Source organism: Oryctolagus cuniculus, chromosome 6 (genome assembly GCF_051225735.1).
Source record: "Oryctolagus cuniculus isolate XC-2025 breed Fujian yellow rabbit chromosome 6, ASM5122573v1, whole genome shotgun sequence".
NCBI lineage: Eukaryota > Metazoa > Chordata > Mammalia > Lagomorpha > Leporidae > Oryctolagus > Oryctolagus cuniculus.
In genome coordinates, this window is record NC_142872.1 from 18,529,290 (window position 1) to 18,550,668 (window position 21,379).

Genomic DNA, 21,379 nt, shown 5'->3' on the forward strand with positions numbered 1-21,379 from the left:
TTTTTAATTAGAATGCTTTTTTTTTTCTTTTATTTGAAAGAGTTACAGAAAGAGGTAGAGACAGAGAGGTCTTGCATCTGCTGGTTCACTCCCCAGATGGCTGCAACGGCTGGAGCTGTGCTGATCAGGAGCCAAGAGCTTCTTCTAGGTCTCCCACGTGGGTGCAGGGGCCCAAGGACTTGGGCTAACTTCTACTGCTTTCCCAGGTGACAGCAGAGAGCTGGATCTGAAGAGGAGCAGCTGGACTAGAACCGGCGCTTCAGGCCAGGGTCCTAACCTGCTGTGCCACAGCGCTGGCCCCTAGAATGTTTTAAAAATGTGGGTATTTTTTTTTTTTAAGGCGTGACTTTTGTCCGTTATATTATAAAACTAGTTTCATCATACATTCTCTTAAAACATTGAAGGAAGTTCTGGTATTCAGGAAGCAACAATTGCTTCACATTACAAGGATTTTTTTTCAAACTGGAATTGTCATCATTAAACCAAGTCAGTGTGTTGTTTATAATGCTTTCTCTTAGATGTAAGATTAATTGAATCAAAGAAGTTGATTTTTGATTATTGGAAACTGACAAATATTTTCTAAGTTTCTAAGATGTTCGTCAAGGAATAAATCTAATATATTTACATTCCGAAGCATTAAAAAATTCTCACCTTTCTGGTTAAATGTACTTCTTTATAACTTAAAAAAAAAAAAGTTCACTGAAACCTTCAGGCATTGAAAACTAGCTGCAAAAACAGAAATACTATTTCATTCTCCTTTTCATTGAGAGAAGTCACTGTTTATAGCACACTGACTACTCCTTTTTCTCTTTTGGTGAGGACTACAATAATAAACATACTGAAACATCCCATGGTGACATCAATATTTACATACCAGGCTGAGACTGGGGGGGAGTGTCATCTGGAAGTGAACCTGAGCCATCAGTCATGACTTGCCACATACAGGTGGTGTTTAAAGGCATAGGGCTCATGAGTTAACCACAGGATGAAAAAGTAGCAGCTGCAGAAGAGATGGGTGCAGGACTTCGGAGGGATCCTTAGCCCCATTGAAGGGAGGGAGAAGAGGCTGACAGAGTGGGGTCAGCAGTACCTTGCTGGGTTCTGAAACAGGTCCCTTAACATTTGTCAACTTAGAAGTCATTTGTTGTCTCAAAACTGTTTTGGTGTCGAGGTGGGGGCAAAGTCAGGGTGGCTGGCATTTAAGAATGTGCTGCACTGTGCTCTCAGTAGCTTTGGCTGGGGGCAAGCCCCAGTAGAAGTTGACTGTGGTTAAAGGAGAAAGAGTCACACACAGAGGGCACATTCTTTACTGCTCCTGGAGAAATAATGACAGCCAGTTTGCTGTTTCCTGTGACAGCTGGGCTGGGAGACCGTTGTTTTCTGTTGTTTTCTCATGCACCTTTCTCTTTGCATAGCTCTGCCCTCCAGCTCCTTCCCCCTGGCCCTTCTCCTACGTTCCAGTCATGAGTTTTTAGCTGCCTGATTGAAGTCTTCAGTTGTCTTGCAGCTCCTCAAAATCAGTGTCCTGAACTGGACTAATCATTTCCCTTTCAGGCTGACTTAAACTACTAGTATTTGTTCTCTCTCTCTTTCTCTTTCTCTCTCTCTCTCTTTCTCTTTCTCTCTCTCTCTCTCTCTCTCTCTCTCTCTCTCTCTCTCTCTCTCGTTATATTTATTTACTTATCTGAAAGGCAGAATGACACAAAGAAAAGGAAATCTTTGTTCTGCTGGTTCAAATGACCACATAGCCAGGGGGCTGGTCCAGGCTAATGCCAGGAGCTTGGAACCCCATCCTCCCTGTCACATGAGTGAGAGGGACCCAAGCATTTGGACCATTAACTGCTGCCTCCTTGGGCACATTAGCAGGGAGCTGGATTGGACGCCGAGAGGCTGGTATTGAACCAGTGCTCCTGTGTGGGATGCTGGTATTCCAGGCAGCAGCTTAGCCTGCTGAGCCACAGTGCCAGCTATAACAGATTCTCCAGTCACTTTGGGTCCGGCTGACTTCTGTCCTCTCTCTCTGTCTTCCACTTCTCATTCTCAGTTCCTGCTTGGGAGACTCAAAATCTCCATGCTGGTTTTTGAAAAATTATTTCCCCAAATAATACTAAATTAACATGATCTGCCTCATTGAATGTCATTATTTGTAAAATCATTTGTTAGTTTTTGTGTTTTACAACCCATTACTGTGAAAAATACCATAAATGAAACCACAAACCCCTCCTTTCTGTGAAACTGGAAGGTAGAGTGAAGATTTTTGTTTGCTTGCCTTATGTCTACATAATTTGTAGTTCCTAATTACATACTTGAAGTTTTCCTTGATTATAAGGTTTTCCTATCATTTTCTGTGGATTAACTACACCTGACCATTTCCTCATTTCTTGGAAGGCAATGCCTTTAAAGAAAAAGAAATGTGTGTGTTCTGCTTTGGGTTTCTGATACTTGAGGAAATTAATACAGGTATGAACCCAATTTCATTATACTTAAGTCTGTTAATTGAAGTATGAGTAACACACTTGATTTTGACGTTTGTGTTTTAGAGATTTGTGACTAAAATGCGTTTTAGGAGTTAAAATGCTTTTTGGGAGCTTCCAGATGACGGGAAGATAAATACTTCGTTGTATTTGGATTCATCTTTATTTTAAAATGCTACTTCATGTACACTGGACAATCTGAACTTTATTTTTTGAACGTTGCTCATGATGTAGTGGAAACTGGCATCATAGATGGCTAGATCTTCAGCCTTGAGGTGGAATTTGGATAAACACCCACAGGCAAAATTTTAGGATGCCTGCATACATTTGTGTGGCTAACAAGACACCCACAGTGATATTTAGCCTTGTAAAAAAAATAGATTATTACGTATGCCATCTTTAGTTTTCTTTTAATAGAGCTGGAAATAGAGGTGCCTTTGAATATGTTACAGACGTTGTATTTCAAGTAATACTTTAAGATTATATAGTATTTTAAGCCAGCGCTGCGGCTCAATAGGCTAATCCTCCACCTTGCAGCGCTGGCACCCCGGGTTCTAGTCCCGGTCGGGGCGGCGGATTCTGTCCCGGTTGCCCCTCTTCCAGGCCAGCTCTCTGCTGTGGCCTGGGAGGGCAGTGGAGGATGGCACAAGTCCTTGGGCCCTGAACCCGCCTCCTGGCGGCCATTGGAGGGTGAACCAATGGCAAAGGAAGACCTTTCTCTCTCTCTCTCTCTCTCACTGTCTACTCTGCCTGATCAAAAAAAAAGATTATGTAGTATTTTAAAGCCTTATTTTATAACATAACTTTGTATCCTTGAGTGAAAAATTGAGAAACTTATGACTATAAAGTCAACTGAGATAGGCTTTTCTGTTCTGGTTTTAATTGATTAATCGAACAGTTGGGTTGTCGATCCCTGGGAGGACTGATTTCTCCTTAGTTTGCACTGGCATTGACTTTCCGCTGGCTGACATACCCTGGGCAGTGGAATGGCAGCCCAGCAGGCGCTTTTGTGATTGAGCTACCCAGGCCCCTAGCCGTTTGTCTTTCCTTTGTTTTAGACTTAACAAGTTAAATGGCCAATGATTTCCTTGTTAAAGGAAGGAGGAGGATAATGATAGGCAAGCTTATGCAGGCATGGAGTCTCAGTCTCATACAAAACAGAGATGAGGTGGTGGGCGGGGTGACACAGTGGGTTAAGCTGCCCCCTGGAACTGCCCCACCCCATATCAGCGTGCTGGTTCAACTCCTCACTCCACTTCAAGTCCAGCTTCCTGCCAATGCATCCTGGGAGGCAACAGGTCATTACCGTAGTATTTGGGGCCCTGTCACCCAAGTGAGAGACCTGGATGGAATTCTTTTGTTCTCTTTAAAAGAGCAAGTTATGTGGTATTATATTATATATCAAAGATGTTTGAAAAAGGTTAGCAGAAGGGCTGGCGCTGTGGTGTGGGGGCGTAAAGCCGTTGCCTGCAGTGCCGGCATCCCATACGGGTATTGGTTCAAGTCCCAGCTACTCCTCTTCCCATCCAGCTCCCTGCTATTGCATCTGAGAAAGCAGTGGAAGATATCTCAAGTCCTTGGACCCCTGCATCCCTGTGGGAGACTTGGAAGAAGCTCCTGGCTTCTGGCTTCTGGCTTCAGATGTGCTCAGCTCTAGCCCTTGCGGCCATCTGGGGAGTGAACCAGTGGATCAGAGACCTCTTTCTCTCTCTGTCTGCCTTTGTCTCTCTGTAACTCTGCCTTTCAAATAAAGTATTTTTTTTTAAATGAAGGTCAGCTGATTAGAATACTTCAAAAGTTTTTATGGGGGGTGTTTCTGTATACCATAAACCTCAGTGTCTCTCTTATAGTACAGTAATCTTTGGTAGGTAATAGTTAATGATACTTTGTGTTTCAAGGAAATTAGTATAATTTATCTTAAAGTCTGTTTTTTTTTTTATTTTAAAGATTTTATTTACTTATTTGAGAGTTAGAGTTACAGAAAGTGGGAGGGAGAGACAGAAAGGTATTCTGTCCATTGGCTCACCCCCAAAATGGCCACAACGGCTGGAGCTGTGCCAATCTGAAGCCAGGAACCAGGAGCTTCCTCCAGGTCTCCCATGTGGGTGCAGGGGCCCAAGGACTTGGGCCATCTTCTGCTTTCCCAGGCCACAGCAGAGAGCTCCATGGGAAGAGGAGCAGCCGGGACTAGAACCTGGCACCCATATGGGATGCTGGTGCCGCAGGTGGATGATTAACATACTGTACCACGGTGCCGGCCCCAGTTTTAAACAAGTTTTTTAAAAACTTGTTGACCACTGTCAGAGTGTTAACTTATCATGAGGGTTGGTGTTTTTTTTTTTTTTTTGTCTTTTTAAAATTTATTTATTTATTTATTCAGTAGATTGATCTTACCTGCTAACTCCCTTTCTGAAAGCCCACAGCATCCACGGCTGGGCCAGCGGGAACCTCGGAACTCAGTCTGGGTCTCCCAACCTGAGTGTGGGGAGCCGACTACTCTAGCCATCTCCTCTTGTCTCCCAGGGTGCACTTCACCAGGAAGCAGGAATGCGGAGCAGAGCCAGGGATCGACCACAAGTGCTCTGACAAGGGATGCGAGTATCTTGAGCAGTGGCTTAACCGCTATACCAAGCCACTACCCGTAAAGTTCATATTTAGTTTTTTAGTGACTTAGAGTGATAGGTTTTCTGTTTGTTTTGCATAGTTGAAGTTATAGCTATATCTGTTAATGAAAACTAAGGATTAGTTTAAAATTGGATGGTTATTCTCTTGGTTCTTCTGTTGTTTGAAAAATCAGTAGTTAAGCTGATTATGGACTCCCATCCGGCGCTGTGGCACATTGGGTTATGGTGCCGCCTTTGATCAGTATGGGCACTGGTTTGAGTGCCAGCTGCTCCACTTCCCATGCAGCTGCCTGCTAATTCATCTAGGAAAGCAGCAGAAAATGGGTCAAATACTTGGGCCCCTGCCCACCTACATGGGAGAGCAGGATGAAGTTCCTGGCTTTGTCCTGGCTCAGCCCTGGCTATTGAGGCCATTGAGGGAGTGAACCAGTGGATGGACAATCTCTCTGTTCTTTCTCTCTCTTTTACTCTGCCTTTTAAATAAATAAATAAATAAGTAATTTTAAAAAATATGGAATCATTAAGAACTGATTTAGTCTGATAGCAGTTTCCTAAAGTGTAGTAGTGTTGATTTAAATGGAATTGAATGAGTATACTTGGCTAACATAGATGTTGATCAAAGAGAAAAAAGAGAAATTTGAATTATTACTTGTTATTCTGTGTAGTAATATGGAAGTTGCTACAGCTTATTTCACTAGAGGGTATAAAACACTGAAAACAGTTTTAAAAATTGTTGGCTTTTCTGCATTTAATGCAGGAATATTTGAAGTGCACCTGTTTGCTGCTGTTGATTATAGGTAGAGGAAGAATGGTGGGGACAGTATTAGAGGTGGAACTGTGGGTCAGGGGCATCCTCTGTCTCCCGAGCCATGCACTTGTTCCCTTCATGACCTGTTTGAGGCTCTTTCTGGCTTGGAAATGTGTCATATGTTTTGGGTTCATGTTGAGACAGACCAAAAATTGAGAACCAGTGAGAAAGAAAGGGAGAGCAGAGAGAACAAAAAATTAAGAATGGTAGAATCGGCCGGTGCTGTAGCTCAGTAGGCTAATCCTCCATCTGCGGCGCTGGTACCCCGGGGTTCTGTCCCAGTTGCTCCTCTTCCAGTCCAGCTCTCTACTGTGGCCTGGGAAGGCAGTGGAGGATGGCCCAAGTGCTTGGGCCCTGCACCCCATGGGAGACCAGGAGAAGCACCTGGCTCCTGGCTTCAGATGGGCGCAGCACGCTGGCCATAGCAGCCATTTGGGGGTTGAACCAACGGAAGGAAGACCTTTCTCTCTGTCTCTTTCTCTCTCACTGTCTAACTCTGCCTGTCCAAAAAAAAAAAAAAAAAAGAATCAAGGAAACAAGGAAATGTGTTGTCATCCAGGTTCATTTCTGAATCTGATAAAAATTGCACAACAAGCAGAAAGCATAGCGAGTGATTGAAGGTATCAGGGTGGGAGGATGAAGGAATCTTAGGACCTCTGGGAACCCTGCTCTCTGGACTCCAAAGGGAAACTGCACTGGTGATGAGCGATGTGACTACTTGGAGAGACAGGTTGAGGGAATGGCCCTCATGAACAAGCATAGTTAGCAAACAGCGTTCACTGTTCTCCAGACCCCACCAAAGTCTAAGTAAAACTGGAAGCTTTTAAAATAGGTTAATTTTTACAGTAAGATTTAAATTTAAAGACCTTTCAGTAATTAAGGTTTCCTTCCAGATAATTGCTTTGTAAACTGTTGATTCTTGTAAATCTGTAATATGTCATCCTTGTTTATGCTCTAAAGATTGATTTTATTTAAAAGGCAAAGTTAAAGAGGGAGGGAGAGCGATTTTGAGGTCTAGTGTCTGCTGATTCACTCCCCAAATGCCTGCAACACTTGGGGATGGACCAAACCAAAACCAAGAGCCAGGATCTCCAGCTTGGTCTCCCATGTGTGTGTCAGGCACCCAAGCCTTGGGGCCATCACCCATGGTCTCCCAGGTGCGTTGGAAGGAAGTTGGATCAGAAGCATGGAGTAGCTGAGACGGCGATGAAGTACTGCTGTATGGAAAGTGTGTCTCAAGCAGCAGCCTGAGCTCTTGCAGCAAGTTGCCTGCTGCTGTGTTTCCTTAAGTATGATTAAGTGCATTCTGTTAGTGTGTTTTCAATCAGTAATTTCAAATCTTAAAGAATTCTGAAGCATAACTCACATTTCTTTTTTTAACCAGGAACCTTTTGAAGATGGCTTTGCAAATGGGGAAGAAAGTACTCCCACCAGGGATGCTGTGGTCACATATGCTGCAGAAAGTAAAGGAGTTGTGAAGTTTGGCTGGATCAAGGGTGTACTGGTATGAATAGATAGATTGACTTTTAGAGCTACAGCATTTCTGTTGACGTAAAATATTCCTACTGCTCTCATGAGCTCCAAGGACGAGTGTTGTGTTTTTTTCTCTATTTTAACTCTCTTAACTGAGTACTTTGGGAGACGAAATCAGACACTTAGCATCTCTCATCTTTTCAGATACTACGGTCAGTATCAGAGATATAGTTAAGACTTAAACCCACTTATCTTTGATTATCAGTAAATTGTGTTATCGCTGGTAAATCTCACATATTGTCACGTAGCAGAAACTCACTGTGAAGCTTTCAAACTGATGGGAGCATCAGAATCAAGTGTCCTGAACCAAGGAGTAGAGCTGAAATGAGGCTGCTGCTTTCTTGCCAGCCACATTGTCTTTTGAAAAGAGAGTTAATAGGCAACAGAATAGAGGAGAAATCCTTTTCCTAGGTGTTCACTGCAGTAGACAGCTTTAGGTGATGAAGGTTCAGATTGACTTCTGTGTGTCTGTTTCGGTAGGCATGAAGGATCAGACTAGACTGACTTCATGTTGAGACGTTGGAAACACACAATAATTTTTCCATTACATTGTAATTTTTCCATTACAGAAATACCTGTAATGGAAATTAGGGGAGAAATCAGGGAAAAATCTAAGTTTTAGTAGCACTTTCATTGTCCTAACCAACAGAGTGAATGTGAAACTCCAAGTGTAATGCATATTAGATTTTAGTGTTGTTCTATGTTTGCCTAATAAATAAAGGTGAAAATAAATTGGGAAAATTGCTTCACAATGTAAATTTTTAAAAAATAATGCATGAACAGTTGTCATTTTGTATTATATAATACTTGAATCTGAAGAAATCATAAAATAAAGATGTTATAAAAGAAAAGGAAAAATTAAACTGGCAATAAAGGTGAATAGGAAGTCCATGTACAAGGGCTAGAGGCTTTTTTCTTGTACCTTTCTTGTTCAGTTTCTTCTGCTTCTGATAATTGTGACGAGCACTGTGATTTGCAGGCACATTTTATATGTCACATACTTCTATTAAGTATAAGCTCTCATGAAGCTCTTTTAAGCTGTGAAGAAGGAAAAGGGTGGGAGGAAGAGTTAGATTTGAAGACTGCATCTTCTGTAGTTCAAATGCATGCAATCTTCTAGCTGGTGTAGTGTTAACTGCTGTTACTTTGTTTTATTCATTTCCGCATCTGTCACTTGGCCTTTTCTCTCCTAGGTACGTTGTATGTTAAACATTTGGGGTGTTATGCTCTTCATTAGATTGTCATGGATCGTGGGTCAAGCGGGAATAGGTAAGTAAAGTTACATGCTGCTTGATTTCAGAACAGTGAGCAGAGTAATTGTGTGCATGTGTGAGTGCCCAGCCTCATCAAGCTGATAAAAGTGAAGCATTATCTCTGTTTTCTTTTCCCCAAAGGTCTGTCAGTTGTTGTGATAATTATGGCCACTGTTGTGACAACTATCACGGGATTGTCTACTTCAGCAATAGCTACTAATGGATTTGTAAGAGGAGGTAAATTCAGTCTTTTCACATTATCATCAGATTACTGTCACTAAATAGAAAATTAAATCTTTTAATTTTTTATATTAATAAAAGCAACATGTCAGGTTCGTATAGTGAAGAGGGTTCCTACTTAGTATTTCCTGTTATATTTGAATGTAAAAGTTTATGTTGACTCATATACATTCCCATATGCTTTAAAATATTTAGGTGTGTTCAGCGTGTCTGGAAGCAAGAATGAAGCTTCTAGCAGGGCTGTTGTCCTCTGGGCAGCCGTGTTTCCAGCGAGTCACAAACATGGCCTGAGATTTGGTCAGCATAGGTTACAGGTCTGACCAACCTCGCTCCCCGCTTCGTCCTTGAGCATCTTCACTTGAAGAGCTTGTTCACTTTTCTGTTTCATCTGCAGCAGGAATATGGATAGTGTTTTTCGCTTATCACCTCAGTCTTGTATTTCTGAGATACCAGAGACGCTAGCCTTGGAACCTGGCAGCTTGAGTAGATGAGGACTATACTGAGCACGTGTTGCTTCTTCTGATATTTTACATGTATGTTAGTCTGGCTTGAGCTATATTGGGGTCTAAGATGTAGATTTATCCAACAGAGTTAGCCAGATATTGCTGAGAAATTATGTGTGGCTTCTTGTCTTCCACTACTGAGGAATGGAAGTTGCAGGAGAAATGGCTTGGGTATCACATATTTGCAGGGGATCAGCAAGTCATAAAGAATTTGTTTATCTCGAAACTGTGGAATCTCAGTAGTGAATGTCAAGGGGAATGGGGCACAAGCCTTTGGTAACATGAACTCTGAGTTGTTCTCCATTTGAATCAAAATTTCAGAAAATAGATTTGCCTGAAATGTGGCCAAAACAACACTTCATTTTCCTGTGTATTGAGATTGAGAGATTACAAAAATATAGCCACAAATACATCTACTTCAGATTGTGTCCAGTCTTGTATCTTGGATAGCAGGGAAAGTATAACATAGAACTCAAAAGCTACGTCTTTTTTTTTTTCCCCCAAGATTTATTTTTATTTGAGAGGCAGAGTTATAGACAGGGAGAGAGAAAAAGAAAGAGGTCTTCGATCTGCTGGTTCACTCTCCGAATGGCCACAGTGGCCAGAACAAGGCTGATCTGAAGCCAGGAGCCGATAGCTCTTTCCTGGTCTCTCATGTAGACGCAGAGGCCCAAATACTAGGACCATCTTCCACTGCTTTCCCAGGCCATTAGCAGGGAGCTGGATCAGAAGTGGAGTAGCCAGGCTCCATCCAGTGCCCGTATGGGATGCCAGTGGCACAGGCAGAGGCTTAACCTACTGTGCTACAGCTAAGCTGTGTCTTAACAAATTAGCATGTATAGCAGTTTTGCTGGACTTCCATCAAAATGCTAGTTCTCAAAGGAAGAACCTAGAGGGGGAAAAATGCACTGGATCATACAAGTTGGATTTCTGTTATCATGAGGTGTTTGTGCAAATGGGAAAGTAAATGCTGAAATAATGTAATTTATAGAAGACCAAGGAGAAAGTCATTAAAGAAGTGGTGGTATACTGTAGAACTCTGCGTAGAGGGCCTTCACTTTTCACTTGTTGGTGACTTTGTATACCTAACCGGTGTTACAGATTATACATAAACCTCATCAGTGTTTCCTGGAGATTGCTTTCAGGGCATATAAACCTTTTCTGTGTCGCCTCATAGACCCCAGCGAGATTAATTTTCATTTCATGAAAGCCTGATATTGTCCACAGGGAAGAAAGTAAACACAGGTCTAAAACTGTATCCGGTATTTAGTGTTCTAAACTGAAAGTCCTGCCTATGTAGAGTCGTACACGTACTGTGAAGGACGTATTTCTTAACTCTGTTAACGTGACCTGTGATGAGGGATCATCCCAGTAGCAACAAGCAGGGGACCTGGGAGAAATGATTGGAGCCAGATCTGGGCAGGAAATGTGCAAAAATAAGTTCATAAAGGTTACTAGTTTCATATAAAAAGAACCCAGGAGCCAGCTTCGAGAAACATGCTGGTCAAAGTTTGGATAATTCAAATTGCACTGATTATGACAACAACTGATTTAGATGGAAACCTAATACCTGATAAAATCCCTGAATTCACAGTGAAGCATCACAAAAAGCGTCACCTTTGAAGAACACCGGGAAACCATTTTACTGTGAAAATTGATTAGTAGAGGTGATGACTTCATTCTCAGACCACAGAATGTTCTTTTCTGAATTCAGGATAACCCACAGATTGATAAAAGGAAATTTGTTTAAAGTTTCTGATTCACTCCCCAGATGGCTGCAATGGCCAGCACTGGGCAGGCCAGAGTTAGGATCCAGGAGCTTCCAGGTCTCTGATTTGGGTGGCAGATCCCTAACACTTGGACCGTTAGCCAGTGATTTGCCCAGGCCATTAGCAGGGAGCTGGAGTGGAGGTGGAGCAACCTGGATATGAACAGGTTCCCATATGGGATGCCAGTATCTCAGGCAGTGGCTTTCAGTGCTACACCACAACAGCCCCAGTGTTACTGATTTTAATATTGGTGTTAATAGTAGGTTTCAGAGGTAGACATATTAACCTAGAAAAGTTGTAGTGACACACTGGGTTTGTAGCAGTGACAATAACATAGGTGCAGTTCACATTCAGGTAGTCATAGTAGCTACTGTTTTTGTGACGTAACTGCTAAGGGTGATGCCAAGTTTATTCTGTTGCTGGTAAAATATTCATTCATTCATTGCTTCATTCATTGCTTCATTCATCCCCCCACTCGTGTACTGGTTTATTCCCCAGATGCCTGCAGTAGCTGGGAGTGGGACCAAAGCCAGGAACCAAGACTCAGTGCAGGTATCCTACACAGGTGGCAGGAACCCAGCTACTTGAGCCATCCTTGCCACCTCCCAGGGACTATGTTCGCAGGAACCTAGAAACCAGGGCAGAGCTGGGCCTCTGACCTGGCACTCTGACACGGGATGTGAGCGTCTAAGCTACTAGACTAACTGCCTGCCCAGATACCACGGTTTTGACATGGTTGTTGTTAGTCACACTTAGCATTTCTGTGGATAATGAGAGCAAGAATGAAGCTTTTGTACCTTTCTTTAGATATTGTATTATTTGCAGATTTTGCTAGTTGAATCTATAAGTAGAATTCATTTCTGTTTTTTCTAATCTCTGAAATAACTAAAGACCTCCTCATTTTTGTATGAAGGTAAAGCCAAAACATTGGAAGTGGAGAAAAATTGATATATGCTACAGATTTTAACCAAAAAGTGCTTTTTGTATTGTTAAAACTGTGTTACCATTGATTGTTAAAAACAGTAAGGTGATCAATTTAAGAGCTAAAATTCATTTCATATTATCTTGAAGTCTAACTTACATGAATATTTTTTGCTATTTCATTTTGATGAGGATATGGTTTTTTAAATGCTAGTTGTTGGAGCAGGCATTTAGCCTAGTAGTTAAGTTGCCCGTGTTTCACATCAAAGTACCTGGGTTGGATTGCCCCCTTGGATATCCTGGGAAGCAGTGTCCTACTGTGGGCCTCTGGGGAATGGACCAGCTGATGAGAGCTCTGTGTCTCTGCCTCTCAAATACATAAGTTTTTTTTTTTTCGTGTGTGTGTAGTAAAAAAAAATTGCCAAATGGATTGCCAGAGTGGCTGTACTATTTTGTATTCCTTTCAACAACATACATGTGACTCTAGATTTTCCACACTCTTGGCAAAGTTTGTTATCTGTTACATGTTGTAGCCATTCCTGTGGATGCTTAATGGGTCCTTACTGTGTTGTGATCATGATTAATGATAATAGGCACATTTTTGTGTGTTTTGGCCTCATGTGTATTTTAAGATGTATGCTTGTGTTTTCATCTGATTAGTACGCAATTCTGTACTTGCCTTGATCAAGGTAGTTAACTCTCTATAAGCCTTGGTTTTTTTTTATGTAAAATGAAGCATACAAGAATTATGTAAGTTGTATATAATGTTTAACAAAACAAAAATTTCAAGATAAATAATTATTCTGTGCTGACTAGTAATAATACAGCTGCTATTCAGAGTAGTAGGTTTTTTTTAAGATTTTATTTATTTGAGAGAGAGAGTTACTGAAAGAAAGGTCTTCCATCCACTGGTTCACTCCCCAGTTGGCTGCAACGGCCGGAGCTGAGCTGATCCAAAGCCAGGAGCCAGGAGCTTCTGCCTGGTCTTCCACACAGGTGCAGGGGCCCAAGCATCTGGTCCATCCTCCACCGCTTTCCCAGGCCACAGCAGAGAGCTGGATTGGGAAGAGGAGAAGCCGGGACTTGAACTGGTGCCCATAATGGGATTCAGTGCCAGAGGTGGAGGTTTAGCTCATGATGCCAAAGTGCTGCCCCAGTATTAGGTCTTTAATACCTCATTTTGATAAAAAACAAAAAGAGGGAAAAATCTGCTATTAAAATCTGCTATTGAAAGGTTGCCTTTAGGAAGCTAGAAAGATGTAGGAAGAATAGGGTAGACTACTGCAGCCGGTAGCATTTGAAAAAGTAAGGGAAGACGAGCACAGGCCAGCAAAATGGGAGTTTTTAAGTTTTAGGTTTTTCAATTTTTGGAAGATTTTCAGAGTTATAAAATGTCAGAGTTGACATTTCAGAACATGAAAACTTGAAAACCACATAATGAATCCTTTTGTTTTAGAAAGTCCTTGTTTGTATGTTAGCTTAAAATGTTGGGACATAACTTTCTCAAGTATAAAATCAAGATAAAGCATACTTTTCTTAATTTGCTGTTACTGATATTCAGAATAAATGCTATAATTTCTTAATTTTGAGATATATGTTAAAATAGGCCATGCTCGTTGTAGTCTTCCAGGTGTTGCCCTTGTGATTTATTGTAATGTGATTTAATATCTTCAGAATTTACTGTTTACTTGGCTCACAGCATTGTTATTATTTAAATTGTTGGAGTCTTCAGTGTTCAAAAATGAGAAATTTTCAAAATGCTCATGGAAAAACACTGTGAAAACATATGCATGGATTTCAACATGTGTTGGTACCAAAATAAATACTTAATTTCAATTTTTATGTGAATTTTCTGAAGTATGCTCAAAATTCTGGGAAAGTTTTAATTTTCATGTAACAAAAAAGTTAGAATACTAATGTTAATGGTTATGTGTTTTTGTTTTTTTTTTGTTTTGTTTTGTTTTGTTTTGTTTTTGAAAGAGTTACACAGAGAGAGGACAGGCAGAGAGAGAGGTCTTCCATCCGCTGGTTCATTCCCTAAATGGCCACAATGGCCGGAGCTGCACCGATGTGGAGCCAGAAGCTTATTCCAGATCTCCCACGTGGGTGCAGGCGCCCAAGGCCTTGGGCTATCTTCTACTGCTATCTCAGGCCATAGCAGAGAGCTGGATCAGAAATGGCATAGCCGGGTCTTGAGGCCAGGGCGTTAACCCACTGGCCACAGCGCTGGCCCACTTTGTATTTTTGTTAATATCCCCCAAGAAAATGAAAATTCATTGGTAAAATGAGTAACTGGGACAGCTGTTTCCAAAATGATGTTTGTCTGTTTGGTACTGTTTCTGTGTTGTCAAACTATGGAATTGATTTGTTGTGTTTGTGTTCCTTACACTGTGCAAACAGTAGAGACAGAGATCAGCCGTTTAATGGCATTTCATTATATGGTCTCTAAGGAATTAAGGCCATCATATAAAAATGCATACAATTTTATTTAACATCAATATTATTAAAAAAAAAAACTTAAATTTGATTATAGATGAGGAGCCTTATTTAGATCAGTGTTTTAGAGGAGCTTCTCAAGACTTGGGCAGCGTTCGACTGACTCCAGATAATAAAGTTAGCTGGTTTGTATGTTGGGCGTTCTAGGTTTTCAGGTTTGGGGCATTCCATGATAGCTCCTGTAGTGGCGTTTATTCTGCCATGTAGGCAGAGTTTACTAGAATATAAAGGATTCCTTTTTGGAATGCCATTATTGGCTGTTCTCTGCAGTTTTTCATGACTTTGCTATTTTTACCATGGCATTCCTGTTACCAGCAAAGTGGCATACTTCAAGTAACTGAAATAGTATCAACTGTCATTTTAAAGAGTTACCTTAAGATTAAATACATTACTCAGAAAACCACTGGGAAATGATACTGTATATCTGTGTATAAGGAAGGATCTTTTGCCCACTTTAACCTAAACTTAGAAGAGGAAGTAGGGATTTAAATAGGCTGACTGGGTATTTAGTATGTGGAGAAATCCCTGGATATTCAGTACTGTGAAGGAAGTAAATTATGAAGAATTTCTTTCAGTAGTTTTTTGGTGAGAACACGTTCACTTACTTGTGTGATAATTTAACTGCTGTTCTTACTAGAGGTTCTGATTTTTGAACTTTTGTGGAATTAAAGACATTGTATTTGACATTTTGAATGCTAACTTCAGTGCTTTGTCATTTTTTCTCCTGCAGGAGGCGCATATTATTTAATATCCAGAAGTCTAGGACCAGAGTTTGGTGGTGCGATTGGCCTGATCTTTGCTTTTGCCAACGCTGTTGCAGTTGCTATGTATGTGGTGGGATTTGCAGAAACTGTGGTGGAGTTGCTCAAGGTAACGCATCTGTCTTCAGTCCTTTGTTTGCCACATCCTCATCGAGGGCCTCTGTGCCTCTCATCATGTTGCATAGGCAGGCAGTGGTGTGCTCACGGAGAAGCACATCCCTCAAGAAGCTTAGTGTGGAATTTGCATAAAGGAATTGTGGAATGTCTGCAGCACATAGTTGCAGGAGGCCTTGGCGGCACAAAAGCTGGGGGAGGGTACGTGTGTGGCATTGAACTACTCTGCAGGAATGGAGATGCCAGGGATGGGAGTTTAGACATTAGTAGGTACACAGGTAAGGTAACAGAAGGGTAGAGAAGAAAAGCCTGGAAAATGTAGAGCATCGACAAGAAAATGAAGTATTTTGAAACGTTTGAAATACAAATGGCAAGACACGCAAGACTGGAGGGAAGACAAAGGGCCAATTTGGGGCTGTGTGTCTTGTCTGCCATCCACTTTGGATCTCAGGTTGATTGGAGTTGAGGCCATGACAGCTGATCACCAATAGCAAATAGATCGGAGGGATCAGAACTGGAGGGGACGACCATTGAAGAGGTGGTAGCTATTCTGGGAGTGGAGATGGTGGCTGATATCAAGAGATAGGTTTGAGCTTGTGAAGTTTTAAAGATGCTGAATATGTGCACTTGATGATGAAGGGAGTGTGGGAAGTTGGAGAAAGATTTAGAGTGTGCCCTGATTCCGACTGGAGGATTCAGGAGGAAGGTAAAGCTGTCTTTATGAGAATGCTGGTTTGAAGAACCATACAGAGCTGACGAGAAGGCAGTGATAACACTGCTGTGGAGTTGGGAAGAGAACTAGTTTTGTACTCAATGTGGTGTGTGTAATTAAAGAAGTGAAATAGGACTCCCGTGGTTGTGTTGTGTTAACCTCATTTGCCTGGAATTCAAGCTTATATTTTCTCACTTATGTTTGACTCCTATGAGCAGATTTTTTTTGAAAAAGCATTCATGCTTTTTTAAAAGAAGCAATTTCATGGGATTATTACATTCTTCCATAATTTGTTGAGTTGTACTGTGATACAGTCATCTCAGTTGTCAAAAAAACTTACTATTTTAATATTTTGTGCCTCGCATCATTTGAGATAATTCAGTGTTGCTGTTTACTAGATTGATGGGGATATTACAATATTTAAATAATTTTGATCCAATTGAGAACATTAAAGAAAGTCATTGTTACTATATTACAACTAATTTGCATGTGGAATGGAAATAGTGTGTAGTTTTTGACAATAGCATTAAGGGGAGTTCACCTCTTCCTCATGCGACATGCAAAGCCGTCAAAAGCATGAGTTTCTATTACATTGAACAGAGTTTATATTTCTGCTGTGTAACTTTTAAAAACATCCTAACTGGTAGTACTGTTTAGTCATAGTGCACTTGTTAAACTTCTAGTAGCAGTTTTGTTTTTTTTTTTTTTTTGAGTCTGTGTCAGTCACAGTAGTATCAATAACATACATTAGATATCAGTAATGTTTACGTTTATTTATTTAAAAGCAAAATCATAGAGCAAGAGAAGGAAAGAGAAAGAGAGAAAGAGAAAGGTCTTCCATCTGCTGGTTTTCATGCCCTGAATGGCCACAAAGACTGGGGGTGGGCCAGGCCGAAGCCAGGGGGCCGGAGCTGGTTCTAGGTCTCCCACATGGGTGGCAGGGGCCCAAGGAGTTGGACTGTCCTCTGCTGCTTCCCTGCACACATGAGCCGAGAGCTGGATTGGAAGTGGAGCAGATGGGACTCAAACCAGTGCCCGAACGGGATGCCACTGTGGCAGGCCGTGTCTTAACTTGCTGTATCAACGTTGGCCCCCTAGATAGGGATAATTTAATTATACGTTAGATATCATTAGATACTGAATTTCCCCTTAGTAGCAAATAGTGATTCCTTTGTGCTAAGTTTCCTATTCATTTATTAACTAAGCATTTATTCTAATCTTTTGCATGTCTGGCATATGTGTGTCTAAAATATTTCAAAACAAATGTAAGGATTTATATAAAGTAATATTGCTCATTATATTTGTAACTCTCTTTTTTAGGAACATTCCATACTTATGATAGATGAAATCAATGATATCCGAATTATTGGAGCCATTACAGTGGTGATTCTTCTAGGTATCTCAGTAGCTGGAATGGAGTGGGAATCAAAAGTAAGTCATGATAGTAATCACGCAGTATGGGGAATTTAGGAGCTTATGTTTTGGGAACACTGTGCAGTGTGCTGATATTTTCCAATTCTAGTGGTACCTCAGTGGGTGTTTTCACAGAGCTGTATGTCTAAGATTATAAGGTGGAGTATATTTAAAGTTTTAAGTCTAGAATCAATCTTGTTTTGCATTTTGTAGAAATGCTGAGGTCTATATTATTATGTAGTTTAAAAGAAATGTTTGGCTTCCTAATTTATTTCGAAGTTAATTTTAAAGGAGACATGAGGCGATAACTGAAAGCTAATGCGTATGTGAGGTTGGAGGAACTGCTTTTCTTTGCAGTTGACATCCCAGAAGGCACGAATCCCGTGTCGTTCTTCCTGGGAAGCAGTTGGTGAAGTCACGTGTTAGATAGGCAGAGCATCCAAGAGTGTGTCTGAGAGTTTGCCTGGGTTGCAGCACAGCTGGACTTTGCGTAGTATTGGGTGTTCATATTTGTACTGTTTATCACACCTGCCAAACCGAAAGTTAGGGAAGTTTGAGAGAATACTTTTCTCAGTGTGTTGAAGGTAAAGTTGTATACAGTTAAATCTTGTATTTTTAACAACCTGACTTTACTGAAATGAATTGAATTTCATTCTCTCTGGGACATGATTAACATATTAGTTGTTCTTGCTCCCACAGATGACACAGATTATCCTGAACATTCGGTTTTCTGGGAGCGTACGAGCAGAGAAGGGGGGAAGATAGTTCTCATCCTTTCCTTAATCCCATTGCTACTTGAATTTTTCCTCCCTCCATCTCATCACTTTCCTTCTCTTTTTCTCTTCCTTAAGTAGTCATCTATTCACCATTCTGTTTGCACTTGGTATAAAAGTTGTGTTTCTGTCAAATAAGTTCTCCGTGTCAAGATGTAGGGGTAGACATTGTCGCTCCCCGTCTTCGTGGAGGAACGACACAGGACCCTGTGCTGTTCTTTTGTCTGCTCGGCCCTCCCCGGGTTTGCTGCTGGTTCTTCCCGGGTTGGCTACCGACCCTTCCACCTCTGTGGAGGGGCAGCTCCCCCTGCCACTTTCCCCACTTCCGCGGGGGAGCGGCACACCGCCGGCCGGCTCTCTCGGGGGCTGCACAGGTGTTCCTTCAGATAGATGTTCCCCTTAGATGTTCCTGGTGCATGTTGGCTCTCTCCTCCTTCATAGTCCTCTTCCACCAATCCCAACTCTGCTACCCACACGCCGAGTACGCTGCTCTCCTCCAATCAGGAGCAGGTCCTGCTGTTTATTGGTTGAACTGGAGGCAGCTGCGTAGAAGCTGCTTCTCCCTTCTCAGCGCCATATTGTGGGAGAGCAGATGCATAGAATAAGTCTTAATTCCAGTAACTTAGTCTAGTCCGAGTTGCTCCCCACAGACATTATGCTTGGGGACACCTCCATCCTGTATCAGAGCACCGGGGTTCCAGTCCCGGCTCTGCTTCCTGTGCCAGCATTCCTGCTAATGCACACTCGGGAATCAGCTTGCACTTGGGTCCCTACCTCCCATCTGGGAGACCAAGCCAAGCTGTGGGCCCTTGGCTGGGACATAACCCAACCTTGGCTTGTGTGGGCATTTGGGGAATGAACCGGGGAAGGGAGATTTCTGTTGGTCTGTCTCAGTCTGTCTTTCTGTTTTACACTCTCTCTCTCTTTCAAATAAAGATTTTTTTTTTAATCCGTAACAATAAACAAACAAAAAGACTGCATTGGTAAGCTGGAGGAGAGAAGAAAGAATGGTGCAGGATGCAAAGGCAGCAGTGCCCTGGAATGCGTGGTGCTGCATGGTTTACAGGAGGGCCTGCGATCTGTACCTCATTCCAAGTATAGATGGTGATGCTCCGGCTGCTGCTGCTTTCCCCCAGTATATTGTACATTCTAAGATAGTTCTTTAAAGAACTGTTTGTTCATTTAACGAAGGTTGATTGAGCACTTCCTTTGTACTTGGCACTGTTTGAAACACTGGCGAAAGAGACAAATCTTTTTCCTTGTGGGAGTTAGTGGAATCAAATCAAAGGATAACACAAGATATTTGACTTTGATTTTCAATGTTTAAATTGCAGGCTCAGATTGTTCTTTTGGTGATTCTACTTCTTGCTATTGCTGATTTCGTCATAGGAACATTCATCTCCCTGGAAAGCAAGAAACCCAAAGGTTTCTTTGGCTATCAATGTAAGTAAAAAGGGCAGAATGTTTTGAGAATGCACATACGACAGCTTTCGGTTACTAAATAGATGCAGTACGGATTAGATGTCTTCCAGTATAATTGAGTTTGGTCTGATGATTCACACTTATTTGCAACTCCATTCAATTTTGCCCACATGTATACTAGACAGCTGGCATAAAATTCACTTTTACTTACAGGTTGGAGTTTTCATTATTAACTGCAAAAGGTGACTGAATGTACGAAATCAGTGCTACTAAAGAAAGTATCTAGGAATTGATGATTGGATTTGTAGCTTGTCCTAATGTGACAGTCAGGCGTTAACAATACGACATAGACTGAGAAATGTACAGACATCATAGAATGTGCTGCCACAAATTAAGAGGGTCGTGGTGTCACTGAACAGTCTACTCTTACATGATGTGTTGAGGAATATGTGCTCCGTGGTTGACTGAAACGTTATGTGGCAGATGAGTATGTTTAAGCAAAACACTTGCAAATGCCTCAGATTGTGGAACCACCTACAGATGTTAGTTTCTTGGTGTAATTGCAATTCAGGTTTTTCTGTAACCGACTAACTGCGAATTTTCCATAGTTTTTGTCTTCTGTAACCCTTTTCATTTTGCATACAATTTTTACTAGGGACATTTACTTGTAGCTTTTTAGTTCCTGAAGTTGGTCTCTCTCCCATCTGACTGAACAGCTGGGGCTATTTCTCTGCTAGGTGAAATTTGGAAGTTGGAAGGAGAGCTGCAGTAGCATCACACAGGCTGGGTGCGTAGATGCCTAAGCCTGCCTGTTCTCAGTGAGCTTATCCCTCCTGTTCAGGCCGAGGAAGAAAAGGCCTGCTTCTCTCCCGAGATGACTCATCCGGAGCTCCTCACAGAGATCTGTGCAGAGATACAGAATGTAAATCAGTGCACTTTACTAGAAAAGAAAATCTGCAGAACCAAACTGTGCAGGCTAGAAGCTCAGTTGGTTTACATTGTGTTGTTGGCCTCCAGGCTAGAGCGTGCAGTCCTTGGATCGGAGGTGTGCTAGGAGCGTTGGTTGGGCCTGTACCCGACACTGCCTTAGCCCGCTGTGCAGTGTTCTGACACCCCCCAGCCTAACCAAGGACACCTGCCTGTAACTTGTGCCCCCTGATGGTTGTGCTTTCTGTTCTGGTTGCTGGTGTACGTGCCTTCTTCTCAACTGGGCTTTAAATTCCTGACCCCAGACTGGGGGAGGGGGAATCTGCTCGGCATGCCAGAAACAAGTGCTAATAACATCAGGTAGAGAGAAAAGTGTCCTCTGGGACTGTACTTGTGACATTTCTTCTAATTACAAAGCATTTTCTCACCTTAATTTTTTAAATTGTACATTTTTATTTTGTCATTTTTATTGTTAAAAGTGTTAAAAATTATAGATTGGTCACATCTAAAAATGTCCTTAGTAATGCAGTGTTTTCTACTTATGAGTTTAGTTGATTTTAAAATACCTGCAAATTCCTGCTAATTCAGATTTTTCATGTCCTCCTTTTCCCCACACCCCTGACAACTTACACAAAT

The 21,379-nt window shown here is 41.7% G+C and overlaps 1 protein-coding gene across 4 annotated transcripts in view; it reads left to right on the forward strand.

Moving 5' to 3' along the window:
• Window positions 1-21,379, forward strand: part of SLC12A2 (solute carrier family 12 member 2) — a 93,179-nt gene that overhangs the window by 23,137 nt on the left and 48,663 nt on the right. For all 4 annotated transcript variants that reach the window (XR_016235339.1, XR_016235340.1, XM_002710086.6 and 1 more), the window contains exons 2-7: window positions 7,291-7,410; window positions 8,633-8,708; window positions 8,834-8,929; window positions 15,352-15,491; window positions 17,529-17,639; window positions 19,729-19,837. Coding sequence is in view for 2 of the 4 variants with exons in the window: in XM_002710086.6 (XP_002710132.6) it covers window positions 7,291-7,410; window positions 8,633-8,708; window positions 8,834-8,929; window positions 15,352-15,491; window positions 17,529-17,639; window positions 19,729-19,837 (652 nt within the window). In the remaining 2 variants the exon portion in view is untranslated. The remainder of the gene's footprint in view (window positions 1-7,290; window positions 7,411-8,632; window positions 8,709-8,833; window positions 8,930-15,351; window positions 15,492-17,528; window positions 17,640-19,728; window positions 19,838-21,379) is intronic.